The sequence below is a fragment of the Cheilinus undulatus genome, linkage group 10, assembly GCF_018320785.1.
Source record: "Cheilinus undulatus linkage group 10, ASM1832078v1, whole genome shotgun sequence".
Taxonomy (NCBI): Eukaryota; Metazoa; Chordata; class Actinopteri; order Labriformes; family Labridae; genus Cheilinus; species Cheilinus undulatus.
Genome location: NC_054874.1, coordinates 10402650 through 10421722, shown reverse-complemented (window position 1 = coordinate 10421722; position 19073 = coordinate 10402650). Strand labels below are relative to the sequence as shown.

The window sequence follows — 19073 nt, the reverse complement described above, 5'->3', positions numbered from 1 at the left end:
CCCAATGGCGTGATGCTGCCACCCACCATGCTTCGTAGTGGGGATGGTTTGTTTGTGGTGATGTGCAGTGCTGGTTGTCCATCAAACATAGTGTCTAAAAGCACTATTTTGGTCACATCAGAGACGACCATGGAGTCTCCCACATGCCTTTTAGTGAACTCTAGTCCAGTGGCTTTCTTTTCGCCGCTCTCCCATAAAGCTTTGACAGGTATAGAACCTAGGCAGCAGCTGTTGTATGCAGAGTTTCTCCCATCTCAGCTGCTGAAGCTTGTATCTCCTTCAGAGTACTCATATGTGTCTTGGTGGCCTCTCTCACTAGTCTCCTTCTTGCACCGTCACTCCATTTTTGAGGTCGGCCTGATCACACATGTGTCATATTCCTTCCATTTCTTGATGATTGATTTAAAACTCTGAGGGATGTTCAGGGCCTTGGAAATTCTTGGTATCCATCCCCTGACTTTTACTTTTCAATAACCTTTACTCTGAGTGTTCCTTTGTCTTTATGGTGTAATGGCAACCAGGAATACTGATTAACCAGTGATATTGACCATGATCAATTGATAAGAAGAGTAAAAGGGTATGAATACTTTTAATAGGCACTGTACAACATGTGTGGGGTTCATTTATCAAACCCTAATCCAAATGTTGACTTCACAATAAGACCTTATAGAAAATACAACAGCACAATGTAAATATAAAGCACACATCACACTGTCAGACACTCACACCCTTCCTTCTTGTATTAGACTTTGTCAACATTTGCTTCACTGCACATCCTCCATCTGATCTCAACCTTCTTTGACCTCATCTCCACTGTTACATGAGTGTGTGTTTCATGTGTGCATCTCTGCAGAACCGATCTCTGCAGGGGGAGGTGAGGGCCATGCGTACACTCCGTGACGAGCTGGACTGCACCCGTGAGCGAGCTGCGCGGGCTGAGAATCTCCAGACCGAGCTTCAGAGCTGTAAACACAGATTGCGTAGCCTGGAGCTAACACGCACTCAGCTGAAGGTACAAACTCACAAACCTCTTCACATACTTCTGATTAAGTCATTAGCACTGAAGAATACCAGAAGCTTAGCTGCAGTTTAATTGAAATTGATTGTTTTATCAGTCAGTTTGCATAAAAGAATTCCCCATGCAGAAAAACAAACTTCTCTATATGCATGTAAATAAACAAACACACGACCTTGTACAAGGATTGTGTCGTATCGTCATCACCAGAGAAGGTCACATCAATGAAATCCCCCCTTTTTTTCTCTTAGTTGCTTTTCTTCTTTAAAAAGAAGTACAGCACCATTGAATCTGAAAAGCAATATAACGGCTCTAAAAGCCCAAAGCATTTCAATGGTGAGTGAGTATGAACAACTCTGAAGCTCAGAGAATGAGATTATACTGTGTGATGTCATCAGGATTTACTGCCCCGAGCTGCTTCATTGACAAAGAGCAGGAGTACGGCTTCACTTATTGGAGCTTTTACACCTAAATGAGATTTATTCTGAGGTAGTATAAGTATTCGCAGGCAGAAAATGTGCTCATATCCTTGTAAAACAGCCCACAGTGTCCTCACTATCACCTTCTCAGTCGTTTTTTTGGGATTTATTCCGCCTTCCTGCTGCATTTCTGTGACGGACAAAATTAGCTGGTAGGATGAGTGTTTCTCATGTTTGAGGGTTGAAATAAGTTTGACAAATTTGCCGTGAACTCCAACAGGGTTGTCAAAGCCAGATTTTTGAGTGTTCACATGTAGAGGTGCTCTGTTTGAAGATTAGCCCACCACAGAACACAGCTTGACCTTTTAGCCACCATTCCTATCTTTATCACCATCGTATCCAGAACTTAAGCTAAATGGGACAAGAAACACAAGGCTGGTTTAATGTTTATCGTTTAATTCAAGGGATATTTTAGATCAGGGGTGTCAAACTCAAGGCCCAGGGTCCAAATATGATCAGATCATAGCATGTTTCTGTCTTGAGTTCTACAGATTTTCTCCAGTATAAAAATGCAAACTTAACCTTGATGCTTTAAAGCATCATTGTTAAGTCATGAAAATAAGAAAAAGTAAAGAGTAAAAAGTAAAAATAATTTAATAAAAATTCAGGAATGTGGAAAAAGAAATGTAGAATAATAATATTAATAATAATAATAATAATAATAGAAAAAAAATTCAAATGTATTGATTAATATGCAGCAAAAGATTTTATTTGTATTTCATATTTTCAATTTTGTATCCCAAAAGCATGATTCAAATTTATGATTTTGACTTTTTATTTTAGACTCTGACCTTTAAGATTCACAATTGTAAATATTAAGTCATATTTTTACCTTTTTTTTTTTACCAATTATTTTCAATTTTATCTGACATTATGAACTTTTTAATGCCTGACTTTGTTTTTTAATTTTATTAAATCCCATGTTTTCACCATTCAGATTTACAATTCTAAATTTTGATGCATATTTTGACTTTAAACCATTTTTTAAATTTTTCTTCTATTTTGACTTTTTTAACTTCTAACTTTGTTTTTTTCAGTCACATATTTTTTTTTACCTTATAGAGTCACAATTCTAAAGTTTAACCCATATTTTGCTTTTTTATGTCATTATTCTGGTTTTAATCCCATATTTTGACCTTTCAAACCCATGATTCCAACTTTCTTTCTCATATATTTGCCTTTTAAAAACATGAATTTTAATTCTCTGTTTTTACCCTTTGAACTAATAGGTGGGATTTTTTTTATCTTGGATTTTTTTAGGTTTTTTATTCAAAATGATTTATCCTCAGTGCCAATTTTTTTCCCCCCATAATTTATTACAAGTAGAAATGATGTTGACAGTTTGTGGTAAAATGTTGACCCTGCTATGCTCTTAGGTAAGACCTAAATTCAGAATCTGGCTCCTGCTGTTATTCAGTTTGGCACCCCTGTTTTAGATAAATTGTTGGTTTGCGTTCATTCAGCCTGATCACGGGATTCTTTATTAGCCTTGCCTTGTCTGACTTTGTTGTGTAAGCTGCAATATTTCCTGTACTCAGTGATAGAATCAAAGTAAAGGGACAATAAAAGCCCTCTGAATGATGGTGAAGAAGCAGTCTCCATTGAAAATATTTTGTCTTCTCTTTCTTAGCTTATTTTATTGTTAATTTTGCTCTTTTGCTATAATTATAATGTTTTGTCTGTGTTTGAGGTCTTTTTCTGAAGAGAGAAGGAAACAGGTACTCCCGTGTAAAGCAGCTTCACAGACCAGAATGCAAAGCAGCTGCAAGATGGCTAATGATGGTTGGCGGGTTGTGATTAAAGCAGGATATCTTCTGAATTATTTAAAAACTAATACAACATCTAAAAGATTCAGTTTACACTAGAAAAGCTTAAGATATTACGGGATAGGCTTATTTTCACTCTCAAGAGCACTGTTTTCCAACCTGGACCAAAGATCTTGGGGGGGGGTGCAAGGCTAAGAATATTGACGGTAAGCCACAGAAGATCTGGACTAGAAGGGAAAAGTGTGGCAAGAAACGGTGCACAAAAACAGAAGTCAGCTCAGCCTTCAAAGGACTGTCAAACAAAGCAAGAACGTGGGGGAGCTTCAGAAGGAGTGGACTAAGGCTGGAGTCAGTGGATCAAGATCCCCACACACAGATGAGTCCAGGAGATGGACTACAAGTGTCCTGTTCCTAGTTTTGAGCCACTCCTGAACCAGAGACAAAGTCATAAGCATCTCACCTGGGCTAAGGTGAAGTCTGATATCATGCCCATGCTGCTTTGTAAACAGTTCCATCTTTACTAACCCTGGTTTATCTTTCAACCATAAAAGAAACAAAAGATCAACACCTGACTGGCTGATTCCCACCTTTTTAAGTCTTGACCTCATGTGGCTTGTGTCTCTGCCCCTCTGCAGGAGCAACAGCAGGTGTGTACTGTGCTTCAAGAGACCAAAGCTCTTCTGGAGGAGCAGCTGTCAGATGCAAGGGCGCGTTGCTCCTCGCTACGAGAGCTTGAGAGGGACAATCTTTCTCTGCGTCAGAGAATCATAGACGTGGAAGCAGTGGGTTCAATTTATTTCATCCAACGCTTGTTTTATTTCATCCAAATATGTGCTTTTTTTTTTACCTAAACATAATTGGAACATATGTCTGCTCAATGAGGTTTGTCAATAAGAAAGGGTATGAGTTTGCATTTTTGCATCTGTGCTGGAGAGGAGCATCTAATGGCAAATATCCTTGTGCATTCTGCCCCTTGAAATATGTGTTCCTGTGTGCTTGTGTTTAGGAGCGTGACACCGAAAGGCAGCGGGTTGATGAGCTGCTGGAGATGAATATGAGCCTCGAGGCGGACCTGAGGCTTGGCAGCAGCAGCAGTAACAGTGTTCCTGCCCCTGTGCACCAGCCTTTCCTCCAGTCAGAACTGGAATCTGACGAGGAGTTGTGCGAGCTGATTGGTCAGAACACCTTCCTCTTTGCACCTTGTCATTTAAGACATTTTAATTAACTGATAAGAGAAAATACGTTGTGGTAATATAGGCCCACAGGTTATCAATCAACAATAACCGAGAGAATCTCCTCATATATCCACTTCTCTTTTTCTTCATTTCTTTTTCATGCCTATATTTCTCTCTTCCTTTTTCTTATATTCTTGTTTCATGTTTTATTTCCCTGTGCATCAGATCTGAAGCCGCTGAGTGTGGAGGTGGGTGAGGCTTCGACGCTGAGGCTGCTTGGAGCAGAGCAGGAGAATGCAGAGCTCAGGAGAAGACTTGAGGAGCTGCAGGCGCAGCAGGAGGTTAGAGTTCAAGGGTTTGATCATTTTGACCCTGAAAAATAATCTGAAGCAGTTCAGCTCTCTCTGGACAAAGGTCAAAGCAGTAAATCAGGATTAGGAACAGACTTGTGCTAATGAAAGTGTATCAGGGATCAGTAAGAGTGAGACGATTGTGTTGGGCTGCACGTCAGACAAACGGTTTCAATATGTGTTTTATTTGACAGGTTTTGCATGTTTTGGTAGAAATAAATATTTCAGTTTGATTCATAATAATAATCTTCCATTGTTTAGAGTCAACCAGGCAACCCTTCTGTCAGACATGGAGTCTTACTATCTGGGCTTACAGCATGTAGATGCTAATAAAACAGGAAAAGCAAGAAGCAACAGTTGGAGGAGCTAAACATCTATCTCCTCTCACTGCAGGCTGATTCCCCAGATGCAAAGGATGAGCTGGCTTGCCTGGAGATGGAACATCAGAACACACTCAGAGAGGTGAGCTTAGGGGGAAATAAAACCTCCTTAATGCCTGAATTAAACAGTGACTAAAACTCAGACCACTTTTGGATGAAGACCTGTGCATAGGGGGATCCAGTAGCGCTGTTCATCAAGCAAGGGTTTGTTATGGCACAAAGTATTTTAATTCTCCATTTTGTGTTTTTTGTTTAAAGAGGGCATATTATGCAAAAATCACTTTTTCAGGCTTATCTAACACAAATATGTGTCCCTGGCCTGTCCACAATCCCCTCAAATACCAGAAAAATCCATTCCCTCTTCCCCTCTCTTTCTCCACCTTTCAGAAATTGTGTGCTGAAACAAGTCGTTCTCAGATTTTACATCTAGTGACCAGGGGCCTAAGCACCCGCCCCCAGGTTTGGTTGGCCCTCCCCTACGTGGAGGAAAGTTCCACCCTCCTCTGCTGATCCTCTCAGCTACCAGCTGAGATGCTGGATAGCTCAGTGGGTTACCCTGCTGACTCAGGTCTGGGAGGTTGATGGTTTGAATCCCAGTCTAAACTTTGGAAAAAAGTGTCTGTAATAGCATGAGTGCCGCATCCATTTCCTGAGAGGGGCGTGGTCAGGGGCGGATTCAGGCAGCTAATTACCACAGACACAAAAACGGCTCATTCTGAGAAGGGCTTAAACAGAGGGGTTTTTAGACATGCAAAAGTCCAATACTGGAGTGTTTTTTCAGCAACAAACTTCACAGGCATGTTTTGGGGACTTCTGAGACCGATATAAACTTGTCTTAAAAGGGTAAAATATCTCACCTTAAAACATGTGAATAGCAAATGCCCTCTACAGGATAAAACCGTCAGCTGCAACTGAATTATCTGAAGAATTTCTACTGGTTGATCTGCTGCTGTGTCTGTGACATACAGTGCATTCAGAAAAATATTCAGACCCCTTTCACCTTTTCAATTTTTTATGTAACAGCATGATGCTGCAATAAATAAAAACATTTTTTTTCTCATTAATCTAAATTCAGTACCCCATCATGACATCCCATTTCTCTTGATTGGACATTATTTAGAAAGGCACATTCCTCTCTATGGCTTTACAACTGATAATGCATGTTGAGCTAAAAAGAAACCATGAGGTCAAAGGAACTGCCTGCAGAGCTCAAAGACAGGATTTTAACTAATGAGGGGAAAAACCTTTAAATAGTTGGGGTTCATGCTGTAAAATATGTGCAAAGCATCTGCAGGATTGCTTGCAACATTAACCAGGAAGGCCACTTTTAACAGCTTTCCTCTCTCATTATTGGAAATTCATCCACATTTAAGATACCAAGTACACTGGAGGTGGGCAGAGCAAGGCAGCACATATTTAGACTTATATGATAAGTCAGCAAAAATGATTGCGGTCCATCAGACATAAGCAGAAAACATGAACATGTGGCATTCTTTGCCATAATATCCAGCATTCCACGACACTGTTAAACATTTTGTGCCTGTCATGGTGGCTCTGTCATGGTGGCCGTCATTAAATTAAGAATTTCTTTGGCTTTAAAAAAAAAGTAAGAAATATCTGAGGTGTTATTAGTACCTCCTCAAAAAGTACACAACATGGGAGTAGTCATTTGTTAATAAATGTAGACATTTCAGTGTGGAAATTCTACCATATTATACTTTTAAAATGCTAAATATGATTTTTACCTACCAAATAACACAAGTTTATTTCAGGTTGCATTTCTGATGGCTGCTGCTTTTTGGTGTTAGTCATACTGGATTGTTAAGGGTTTTCTGAGGCTATGCATGTCAAGGGGTGCCTCCATGTATCAATTTTTATACCCAGAAAAACACATTTTAAATTGATCTCTGACTTTCACACCAACATTTTTCCATTTTTCTGTTTTTCTCATTTCTTTCATTCCACTTCCATGTATTGAACCTGGATGAGTAATACCAAAAGGTGGTTTCAGTCCTCGTTTTCTCAGTGCTTTTAAGCTTAGTCTTGTTCGATATATAGAACAACCCGAAGAAAGGAAGAAAGGAAGCAAAAATGCAGTTTCTAAGAAGCACTGATATTGCTCTTCCATTTCCTCGTTCTACTTTTCAGTGTCAGAACCTGAAGAATGAAAACGCCACTTTGAAGCAGCGCCTGGATCTGCTGGTGACCAAACTGCAACACCTTGAGGACAACAGACAGGAGGAGGAGGTGGAGAGAGGAGTCCAGGGCTACGAATACTATCGGGGAGAGGGTGTAGGAAGGATAAAGGTGATGGAGGAGAGGGAGAGAAGAGGAGAAATAATTGGGGGTCATAGGGAAGCAGGAGTTGGGGAAGAGGTTCTCCATGTTCAAGGGAAAATAGGAGAGCTGTGCAATGAGAAGGAGGCGACAAAAAGAAGAGGAGAGGCAGAAGGAGGGCAGAAAGACAGAGAGAAGCAGGAGAAAGAAAGAGAGTTAAACAAAGAACAGGCTTCAGTAACATCAAGCTCAGAGATTCAACAGCATCCTGAAAGTGAAACAGAAAATACAGAGGCCTCAGCTGCACACCAGACTGCTTGTTCCTTGTCTAGTGCTGATGTAGAGCTTCTAACAAACCGCTTCCAGGAGGCCCAAGAGGAGGCTGAAAGGCAAGCAACTGTGGCCCTAGACCTGCGCTCCAAGCTCGGGGAGCAGAGCAGAAAAACCTGGGAAGCCGAGCAGAGGCTGGTGGTGCTGGAGGCAGAGCTGCATCATCTGAAGAAAGCTGCAGAGAGTCTGGTAGAGGCCCGCAAACAGATAGAGGTAAGGATGGATGGATGAATAGATGGGTACATGGATGGATGAATGGATAACATTAGCATTTTTAAAGTTATGACAAATATTAAATAAATACTAATCAAGTAAATATTACAATGACGACTGATGTACGTGTGGACTAAACTTAAAGGGGTCTATATAATTAGATAGATGGCTGAATATTTGACCTTTTTGCCTCAGGCACTTCAGTCAGAGGGGCTGGTTATGGAGGAGGAGCTGTGCCGCCTGCGGAGCCAAGCAGAGCTTCACAGGATGCAGACCACAGTCATCGCCACCCTGGAGGGAGAGCGGGCCACACTGGAGAGAGACAGGGACATGCTACGCAGCACTGTGGACACCCTGCGCACCGCCCAGCGCAAGGTTGGAGAGTACACACGCACCAATACACACGCACACTCACTGTGACACCAAACACTGTCATGATGACAGCAGATGTCATTTTACTTCAGGGGAAAAAGATGAGGGATTTTAAATGAAAGGGAGCTTTTATGATGTTGTACAAATCCCCAGTGACAAAATTCATTTAATTCTAAATAGTTCATCTTATTATTCTGTAATCTCTTTAAATAAAACTTGGTTACATTAAATAGACTACATTAGATAGAGGCTCTTCTTGCCAAATAAATGTCTCTTGTCTTGCATTCATATCTAAAATCTTATTTTATTACTACACAGAGAAATTGTTCTGCAGGATTTAAATTTGAATGCATGAAGTGAAACAGATAAAACAGGCTGCTCAACATGTTTTCATTAACGCAGTATTAAGTCTGTTGCTACCTGCTGTTTTTACAAATTGACTAGATTCAGGTCCAAATCCACAGGAGCATTCAGAGGGAGGTTTGGATTAATAATAATAATAATAATAATAATAATAATAATAATAATAATCCGTTTTATTTATAGGCGCCTTTCAAAACACCCAAGGACACCATACAAAACAGATAAAAACAAACAGTGAAAAAACAAGTTAATAGGATGTAACAGTTAAAAAGAGGGGAGATCTACGGAGTGACAGTCAGATTGAGTATGCTTGTTTGAACAGGTGGGGTTTGACGTGAGATTGAAAAATAGTCCATGTGTTGATGTTACGGATGGCCAGTGGGAGGGAGTTCCAGAGGCGGGGGGGGGGGGGGGTTAAATTAGGATTAGATTAAAATCACCTTTTTCAAACGCATCATCAGGATGGAGACATCTGTAAGATTTTCTGAAAGATGATGCAAATTTCTGGTTGAATGTGTGATTTGCAGTAAAATGGAAGACATCAGAGAAACTGCAAGCTAAGGAAAAGAGCAAAGAGTGCAAAGTCAGCGTTAAAGAAATACCATAAAAGGATTCATGAATACCTCCCATTCAGAGAGGCTGGTACATAATCCATCTGATATTACAATTCTCAGCTGCATTACCTCCTCTTCTGAAGTGGAGCTCAGATTCTTTATCGTTGATGTTGTTCTGCTTCATGTACTTCCCAGACATTCATGCATATATCTTTAACATAAACCCAGTGTTTCACTGTTAAGGCATAGAGGATGATAAACCAACAACAGTTAGATCTTCTGTTAACTCAGGGGTGTCAAACTCAAGGCCTGGGGTACAAACCTGGCCTGCAGGATCATATCATATTTTTGTTTTAACTGGCCCACTGGAATGAGGTCCGAAGATTCCCTCCAGAAAAAATGTAACCTTAAGCTCGATGTTATAAAATATCCCTGTTAAGTCGTAAATATCGGAAAAAGTAAAGAGTAAAAATAATTAGATAAAAAATCAGGAATTTGGGAATAGAAATTAATTTGTGTTTATATTCCTTCTATTTTCTTTTTTGCAATTTACATTTACTTAGAATTTTACTTTTTTTCCATATTTTGACCTTTAAGATCAACAGTTTTAAATATTAAGTCATGTTATGACCTTTGAAAGTCATAATTTCACATTTTATCTCACATTTTGACAATTTAAGCTCCCGACTTTAATAACTCATGATTCTGACTCGTATCTCATGTTTTGACCTATAAAGCTCATAATTTTTTTTTCATGTTTTGACAATTTAGACTCATTATTTAAAAATGTATCTTATATTTTGACCTTTAAAACTTATTGACTCATATCTCATAGTTTGACCTTTGAGATTCACAATTTTAAATATTAAGTCATATTTTGATCTTTAAAACTCCTAAATCTGACTTTTAATCCCATATTTTGTCATATTAGACTCATAGTTTAAAATTTAACCCTTAAGATTCACAATTTTAGATACACTGTATTGCCAAAAGTATTCTCTCACATATCAGAATAATTGGAATCAGGTGTTCCAATCACTCCCATGGCCACAGGTGTATAAAATCAAGCACCTAGGCATGCAGATTGTTTATACAAACATTTATAAAAGACTGAGTCGCTCTCAGGAGCTCAGTGAATTCCAGCGTGGTACTGTGATAGGATGCCACCTGTGCAACAAGTCCAGCGGTGAAATTTCCTCGCTCCTAAATATTCCACAGTCAACTGTCAGTGGTATTATAACAAAGTGGAAGCGATTGGGAATGACAGCAACTCAGCCACGAAGTGGTAGGCCACATAAAATGACAGGGTGGGGTCAGCAGATGTTGAGGTGCATAGTGCACAGAGGTCGCCAACTTTCTGCAGAGTCAATCGCTACAGACCTCCAAACTTCATGTGGCCTTCAGATTAACTCAAGAACAGTGCGTAGAGAACTTCATGGAATGGCCGAGCAGCTGCATCCAAGCCATACATCAGCAAGTGCAATGCAAGGCGTTGGATGCAGTGGTGTAAAGCACGCCGCCACTGGACTCTAGAGCAGTGGAGACACGTTCTCTGGAGTGGCGAATCGCACTTCTCCATCTGGCAATCTGATGGGCGAGTCTGGGTTTGGCAGTTGCCAGGAGAACGGTACCTGTCTGACTGCATTGTTCCAAGTGTAAAGTTTGGTGGAGGGGGGATTAAGGTGTGAGGATGTTTTTCTGGAGCTGGGCTCGGCCCTTTAGTTCCAGTGAAAGGAACTCTGAATGCTTCAGCATACCAAGAGATTTTGGACAACTCCATGCTCCCAACTTTGTGGGAACAGTTTGGGGATGGCCCCTTCCTGTTCCAACATGACTGTGCACCAGTGCACAAAGCAAGGTCCATAAAGACATGGATGAGAGAATTTGGTGTGGATGAACTAGACTGGCCTGCACAGAGTCCTGACCTCAACCTGATAGAACACCTTTGGGATGAATTAGAGCGGAGACTGAGAGCCAGGCCTTCTCGTCCAACATCTGTGTGTGACCTCACAAATGCGCTTCTGGAAGAATGGTCAAAATTCCCACAAACACACTCCTAGACTTTGTGGAAAGCCTTCCCAGAAGAGTTGAAGCTGTTATAGCTGCAAAGAGTGGACCAGCGTCATATTAAACCCGAGTCAAGGCAGGTGAGCTTTTGCTACTTTTAGCAATATAGCGTTTTTAGGGATGTTTGGACCTATAAACTTTAACCTGTAAAACTCCTGGTTTTGACTTTTAATCCCATATTTGGTCCTATTAGACTCATAATTTAAAGTTTTATCTTATATTTTGACCTTTTAAACTCATGATTTCTACTTTTATCTATTATTTTGAGCTTTTAAACTCTTGATTTCAAATATTATCTCAAATTCTGACTTTTTAATTTCATGATTTTTAATTTCATCTCATATTTTGGCATTTAAAACTCTTGATTTTGACTATCTCATAATTGTCTTTTAAAAACATTATTTTGATCTTTTGAACTAATAAGTCCAATAAATAATTAATGGTGAAAATGAGGTTGATAGTTTATGGTTAAAATTCGACCCTGTTAGGCTCTCAGGTTAGACCTAAACCAGAACTGGCCCCTGCTGTGATTGAGTTTGACACTCCTGTTTAAACTCTTTGAGAGAGCAGTTCTCTTTGTCTGTCAGGTGATCATTAAAGCACATTTAACTGTGTAAAGCCAAATATTTCATTTGGAAAAGACTGGACTATTTTTGAAATTTATAAACATTTGAATATCAATCCACTCTTTTACACGTAGAGAGGCAAAGAAAGTAGTGTGCTTTCCTTTCAGTCTATGAATAAAACAACTCCTGATGCACCTTAGCAAAGTCAGCACACAATAAAAATGGTTTTACTTTACTGCTCAATGATTTACTTTATAAAGTGGAGTAGTTTTCCAGACATGTTTGAGGCAGACTTTGTTTTCTGACCAGCAGAATGAAAAGCAAGGGCAAATTTATGGAGATTATAAAAATGTGTTAAATGAAACATAAAGTGCACTCTAGTTCTTTCAGCTGTAGGGGTAAATAAAACCTAAATAAGAAATAACTACTCATCCACATGCTCTTGCTCATTCTCTGCTCCTTGTATGCTGAGGTTTTTCTTAACTGCTCTGTATTAGGATGCAATGTTGTGATTTGGTAGTTTGATGTAGAAAGATTTGAATTCTTGGAAATTCTTCTAATGCTTATTAGACTTTATGTAATAGGATAATACTAGGTGCAGTTGCCAGTGGTACTTGTGAACTTTGCTTGAGGTTTTTTTTTTTTCAAATGTGAGACTTTCTCTGGATATAATCATTTTTATTCTGTGATATTTTACCTCGAAGTGATTTTTTTATGTAAAGGATCACAATATTATCTTCACAGCTGTGAAAGTTCAGAAAGAAACTGCTCAATAGCTGCTTCTACAAGAGGCTGAAATTTTCAAGGACTGACTTTTATTTCTTATGTTTGAAGTCCGTGTCCTTTATTGTGATTGACTATTCACTGCAAGAATCAGAAATACAAAAAGAAAAAATCGGTTCAGAGTGCTTTATTCAGAGGCCTTTATTAGTCCATTTTTTTAAGATAATTATTAATTCTCTTTGATGGACTAAGTAGTCTAAACAGTGTGTTGAAAGGCTTGCAGCAAATGTTCCTAAAGATAAGAATACGATCTTCTGTGTCCACAGCTGTGAAACTGTTATTTCTGACATACACTACATGGACAAAGTACCACCAGTACACCAGTTAATTATTGAATTCAGGTGTTTCAATAAGAACTGTTGCCAGAGGTGTATAAAATCAAGCACCTAGCCTGCAATCTCTATTTGGAAGCATTTGTGATATGAAACGGGTCATTCTGAAGAGCTCAGTGACCTCAAATGTGGCGCTGTGATGGATGTCACCTTTGCAATGAGACGGTTTGTGAAATTTCATCCCTGCTGGATATTCCAGTCAACTGTAAGTGATATTATTAGAAAGTGGAAGTGTTTTAACCTGACACGCCAAATAGACTGTTTCAAATATCCGTTGCATGATATATTTCACTTTCATCTTGGAAAGCTCCCACAAAAATCGTTTGGGAGGCAAAAGGACTTAAAAAAAATAATAATTCTAGGAAGGTAATTGGAAGAACGTTCTGCCTGTCATATTTATGGGCCAATCAGAGCGACAAGACAAAATTATGTTATACGCACGCACTACTCTTGAGCAGACAGGTTACAGCTGCCATGGATTGGTAATGGCAGAGCTTCTTGGTGAATAAAATTTATGTCGAGGCCGTGCAAAAACATCTTCTCTGCCAAGATAAGCTTTCAGTGTGGTTCTATGCTCTAAAGAAATATGATCCAGTTCTGATTAAAGTGCCACTTTTTTGGAGCAACATCCGAGCTAACAGCTACCATGGCAGCAACCATCACAAACTCATGCCAAAGCAGATCGGCAGAGTGAAAAGATCTTTTTTGTCATGATAACCTTTTAGTGTTGTAGTACTAGATACAGAAACATGGTCTAGTTCTGGTAAAACTGACGCTATACTAGAGCTATATCCAAGCTAATCACTTCAGGAGGTAGCCATTGCAAACAGCTTTGAGTACAACTAAACCTTGCCCATAGCTACCGCCTTGGTCTCTTAAATGATTGGATTTGCCTAATGACAGAGATGGAGTCTGACAAATCCAAGTGCTCAACGCTATAATTGTTAGGAACCACAGTAACTCAGCTACAATACCGAAGACCACGTAAATTCATATAGGGCTGTTTTTCAGGGTTTGGGCTAGGCCCCTTATCTCCAGTGAAGGCCGGTCTCAATGCTTCAGCATACCATGACATTTAAGGACAATCCTGAGTTCTGTGTGGAAGAACTTGACTGGCCTGCACAGAGCCTTGACCTCATAAATGTGCTACAGAATGAATGGGCAAGGGCTCACAGAAAAGTAGCACAAATGCTTGTGGAAAGCCTTCCAGGAAGAGTGGAGGCTTTTATAGCTGCAAAAGGGAACGAACTCCATAATGAAGTACTTGTTTTTAATTACAATGTCATTACAGTCTCTGTCGGGGTAATGGTCAGGCAGCCAAATACTTTAGTCCATATAGTCAATCTCCATTTTGTAAACCAAGCTAATAAACTCTGTGGAAAGTAAAAGAAAAAGCAAGAAAATGTTCCTGCCTGGCTTTCCTGATACCTTGTCATCTACTTCTTTCCTTGACTTTCACAATGCAAATTCAAATGAAATGCAATTTCACTTCATCAAGCTGCTTACGTGCTGAATTGCTTGTGTAATGTCACAATACAATAGGAATCAATGTAGTGGAGCTGACTCTGTCACTGATGCATAGTATTTATTTTAAGGTCCAGTTTAGCTTGTGTTGTTGTACAAATACAACTTCAACTTTTAATTTCATGCTCATAGCCTGTTTCCTTGGTCCCTTTTTAGTACTACCAGACTGTTGGCCTAAATTACATGCATGTTCTTTTGTTTTATTACTAGTAAGAAGCACACATGTCCTTGAGAAATATGTTCATTAGTTTTTTTGACCCAGTGCCTTTAAGTGATGTCCTTCTGCCCTTGTAGCAACGACTAAGCTAGCTTCCATTCCTGCATTGATTGCCTTAAATTAACTTGTAAGAATTAAGTGGTATTATTAATCATTGTTGTTTTTTTAATTCAGGGTGACCAGTTAGAGCTCAGTGTCCAGACTCTCAGGTCTGAGCTGGAACGTCAAGGTCGCAGTCTGGAGACCTCCCGCCGTCGGGAGGAGGAACTGGAGGCAGAGCTCAGAGAGGCCACGTTGGAGGCTGAATCTCTGGCCCGGGCACGGGACCAGGCTCTGCTGGAGGCATCGCGGCTCGAGCAGGAGAAGGAAGTATGTCAGTCTGAGCTGGACAGCCAGCGGAAGGAGGGGAGACAGAGAGAAAGGGAGGCGGCAAGGCTGAAGCAGCAGCTGGAGAGCACGACCCTGGCTCTGGAGCACAGCAACCAGCGAGCTCGGGCTCTGGACGCTGAACACAGGTACACACACATGGTTCACACACTTAACCTCTATCACAAGCTCAGGTACCCAATTAACTTTACAAGACTTCAGAGACGTTTATCTATAATGTCAACTCTATCTTCACTCAACCTGTGTCTGACCTCTGCTGCGGCTGCTGTGTGTGCGTGCAGACGTGTGTGCCAGCAGCTGTCTGAGTCTAAGGAGCTCTGCACTCGACTACAGGACCTTGAGAAGGAGCTCTGCATTCGATTAACCAGCATGGAGCAGGGTAAACAGCAACTACAGGAGCAGTGCACAGATGCACAGGCCAAGATTACCTCTCTGTCACAGGTGTGTGTGGTAGTTTTGTCACCAACAGTTATCTCTGCTGCGGTAAAATTATAACTCAACTAAACCAACTAGCCCTGCTATTTTACCTTAGACAGCAAAGATAACATTCATAAAATGATAGAAGTCTATTAAATCTATGATCAAAATTCATGGTACTGACTGTCAAATCTATAGTGTCTTTATACCTGTACTGTTTACATATTTGGAAATTTGTATTGGAACAGTCAGTGTACTGAAGTTTGTAATTTGTTCACATAATTGGCTGGACTTTTTTGTGTGTTTTTGATGAACACTGTTTTTCAGGGGTGGAAAGTAACTAATTACAGTTACTCAAATTAGGGTTAGAGTTGTAATTGAGTAACTTTGGTGTGCCTTTACTTTTTTTTAGTAGTTTTTAAAATCACTACTTTTACATACGTATATTTTGGGTGAAGTATTGTACTTAATTACATTTTAAAAAGCATTGAGTACTGAGTAAAAAATTAACACTACAATCCACGACAAGCAGGTCCAAGCTTTGGCTTTCACAACACATAACAGTCAGTACATGCAAATAGCGAGAGAATGATTTCATATTTCCTTCCAGAACAGCTGTTGCATTGAACTTTAGGTTAGGTCACACCTTATAATAAACAGCCCAGTTGGAGGACCCGAGCACTGACCTCGGCACAAGCACCCTATTTTATCTGTCTTAGATATTTTTTTAACATTTTGCAACTTGTTTTGGGGGTCTTGACGTGCCTAAAAATGTCCCAAAAACCTTCCAGAAAATTGTTCACAAGAAGAAATGTTTGTGTTTTGATTGAATCATGCAAGTCCATTGCACAAGGGCCATACATGTGGCCCCAAGTGTTACAAATGGGACTGGGTAAGAGCAATATGCATGAAATTCGATACACATATGTATCAGATCTAGACAAAATAAAAAGTCACCTGGGACCATCCTGTTACATGTACTGGAAATGCACTACAAATAGTTAAAGTCATATTTTGGCCATTTTAAACTGTTTTTGGCTGCATCACTGTTGTCACATCTGAAGGATCTCCACACACAGACTTCCTCTGATTGTCTCCAGTTTTTTGTGCTTATTCTAGACAAGATGGAGATCTAAAGCTGTGCAAACTGTGAGTTTTCACCATAGGGCAGGGCTGTGAACGGGGCCCAAAGTTGGAACATCTTTTTTCCATATTTTTTAAGTGCACCAACTATTTTGATTCTGTATTCTATAGTGCTTATGTCAATCATCACCAGACTTAACAGGGATGATAACACATTGACTCTGAGTACATGTATGCATCAATTTCATCACTATGTCACAGCACCCCTTTCTGCTAATTGATAATTTCCTCCTCTGAATTTTAAACATTCTGCCCCTGCACACCTTTCGACCTAGGCTTATGACTTTTGATCTGCATACAGATCTTCACCAGACCTACAAAATCAACCTCTTTAAATGTGCTGGGGTGTGAGGGCTCTTCATTGCTGCTTGCAGCCCTAGTTTCTTATTATTATTGCACATTAAAGACAGGCCATATGTCACTATGAAATCCTCTTGGATATCAAAAGTAGCTACTCAGTACTTAGAGTACATTTTAAATGACTTACTTTTTACTTTTACTTGAGTAGAGTTATAGACCAGTACTTTTACTTCTACTCAAGTAATCTTTAACCAGAGTAACTGTAATTTTACTTGAGTACAATAGTCTGGTACTTTTTCCACCTCTGCTGCTTTTATAAATTTAATTGAATTTATTTATTTGATTGGGGTGATGCAGTTTAACATAGTTTCATGACAGAGCATGAATCTGATCTTCTGCACAGAGAGTTTATAGCAATTGCTAATTTCCAACTCCTTTCCCTAGTTGGGCCTTTGAATAAAGTTCAAATATGAAGTTTAAAACATGATAATCTAAGAATGGTTACGGCTCTGGCTTGCTTTCAGCCAGCACTTGACCTTTGCAGTGAAGGATTTTAAATCTGTTATTAGTTTAATTTCTGTTGGTAATGAATTCCAAAGTTTACATGCTTTAATAGAAAAGGCTGACTGTCCAAATGTTGACTTTCATTTTTGTATGTTACAGTTTCTATTCACTGCACTTCTTGTTACTCTGCTGCTGTTCTGTCTTTGGACAAATTTGGATAAGGGTTCAAGGGCAAAAATATTAATACATTTAAAAACTAATTTAAGGAAAGAAAGATGCATGAAGCTCTCAAAGCTCAGTAGATTGTATTTTATCAAAATGTGTCTGTGATGCCAGTGGATGTTTTTTTGTCCATATTTTTTCAAGCTTTATTGTACAATGATGAAAGAAGTCTGACTGTTGAAGGCAAACCTTGAGCCCAGACTGTCATACAATATGAAAAATGAGAGAAGATCATGGAGTGCATAAGTACCTGAGCTGCTTGAATGCAATGAAAAATTTGCAGTGAAGACATTTGAAATAGATAAAAGCAGCTTTAGTAATCTGTTTCTGGAGCTGCTCTCTTCTAGTTGAAGCTCCACTGAGAAGGTTTTAGTTGGTTGAGTACAATAGTCTGGAACACACAAAAATGGACACCAATGCTGTCTTATGAGCTACAAAATGCACCCAACTAATAAGTGGCTGGAGGCAGGGTGTCAGATGATGCGATTAAAAGCAAACTGCCAAAAGAGAGCTTTTAAACTTTTTCTGCACCAAAGCTATATGAAAAACATACTTTTCATATTCAACATAAAGTAGGTTATGCTCTATGAGTCACAAAAAAGTATACAGGTTAAGATCAGCAAAGAGACCATCGACCATTCAGACCCAATTCCCTTTTTTCAGTTTTCTTATATTGCAGCCTGATGCTACAGTTAAAAAAAGAAACTAAACTCACTAATCTACTCTCAGTACCCCTTTATGGCAAAGTGAAAACAGAATTTTTGACATTTTACCAAATTTGTTAAACATAAAAAACTGAAATATCCATCCATCCATCCATTTTCTATACCACTTATCCCATTGGGAGTTGCGGGGGGAGCTGGAGCCTATCCCAGCTGTCATTGGGCGAGAGGCGGGGTACACCCTGGACTGGTCGCCAGTCAATCGCAGGGCTGACATATAGAGACAGACAACCAGGCACACTCACACCTACGGCCAAATTTAGAGTCACCAATTAACCTAATGGGCATGTTTTTGGTGGTGGGAGGAAGCCGGAGTACCTGGAGAGAACCCACGCGTGCACGGGGAAAACATGCAGACTCCACACAGAAAGGCCCTGACCAGGAAGCGTACTAGGGGCCTTCTTGCTGTGAGGCAACAGCGCTAACCCCTGCACCACCATGCAGCCCAACTGAAATATCACACTGACATAAGTAGTCAGATCCTTTGCAAGACACATTTGAAAGTCCACTCAGGTTCCTCCCATTTCTCTGTCTTTGCTGGGATGTTTCTACACCTTGATGGAGTCCAGCTGTGGTAAATTAGATTGATTGGACGTGATTTGGAAAGGCACAAAC

The 19073-nt window shown here is 39.8% G+C and overlaps 1 protein-coding gene across 2 annotated transcripts in view; it reads left to right on the top strand.

Annotated features, from left to right (window-relative positions):
• The window catches only part of ccdc88b (coiled-coil domain containing 88B), a 93746-nt gene that overhangs the window by 33446 nt on the left and 41227 nt on the right, over window positions 1-19073 (top strand). For both annotated transcript variants that reach the window (XM_041797830.1, XM_041797829.1), the window contains exons 10-18: window positions 854-1012; window positions 3896-4042; window positions 4267-4435; window positions 4661-4776; window positions 5179-5247; window positions 7314-7985; window positions 8181-8360; window positions 14938-15278; window positions 15432-15591. In XM_041797830.1, coding sequence (XP_041653764.1) covers window positions 854-1012; window positions 3896-4042; window positions 4267-4435; window positions 4661-4776; window positions 5179-5247; window positions 7314-7985; window positions 8181-8360; window positions 14938-15278; window positions 15432-15591 — 2013 coding nt within the window. The remainder of the gene's footprint in view (window positions 1-853; window positions 1013-3895; window positions 4043-4266; window positions 4436-4660; window positions 4777-5178; window positions 5248-7313; window positions 7986-8180; window positions 8361-14937; window positions 15279-15431; window positions 15592-19073) is intronic.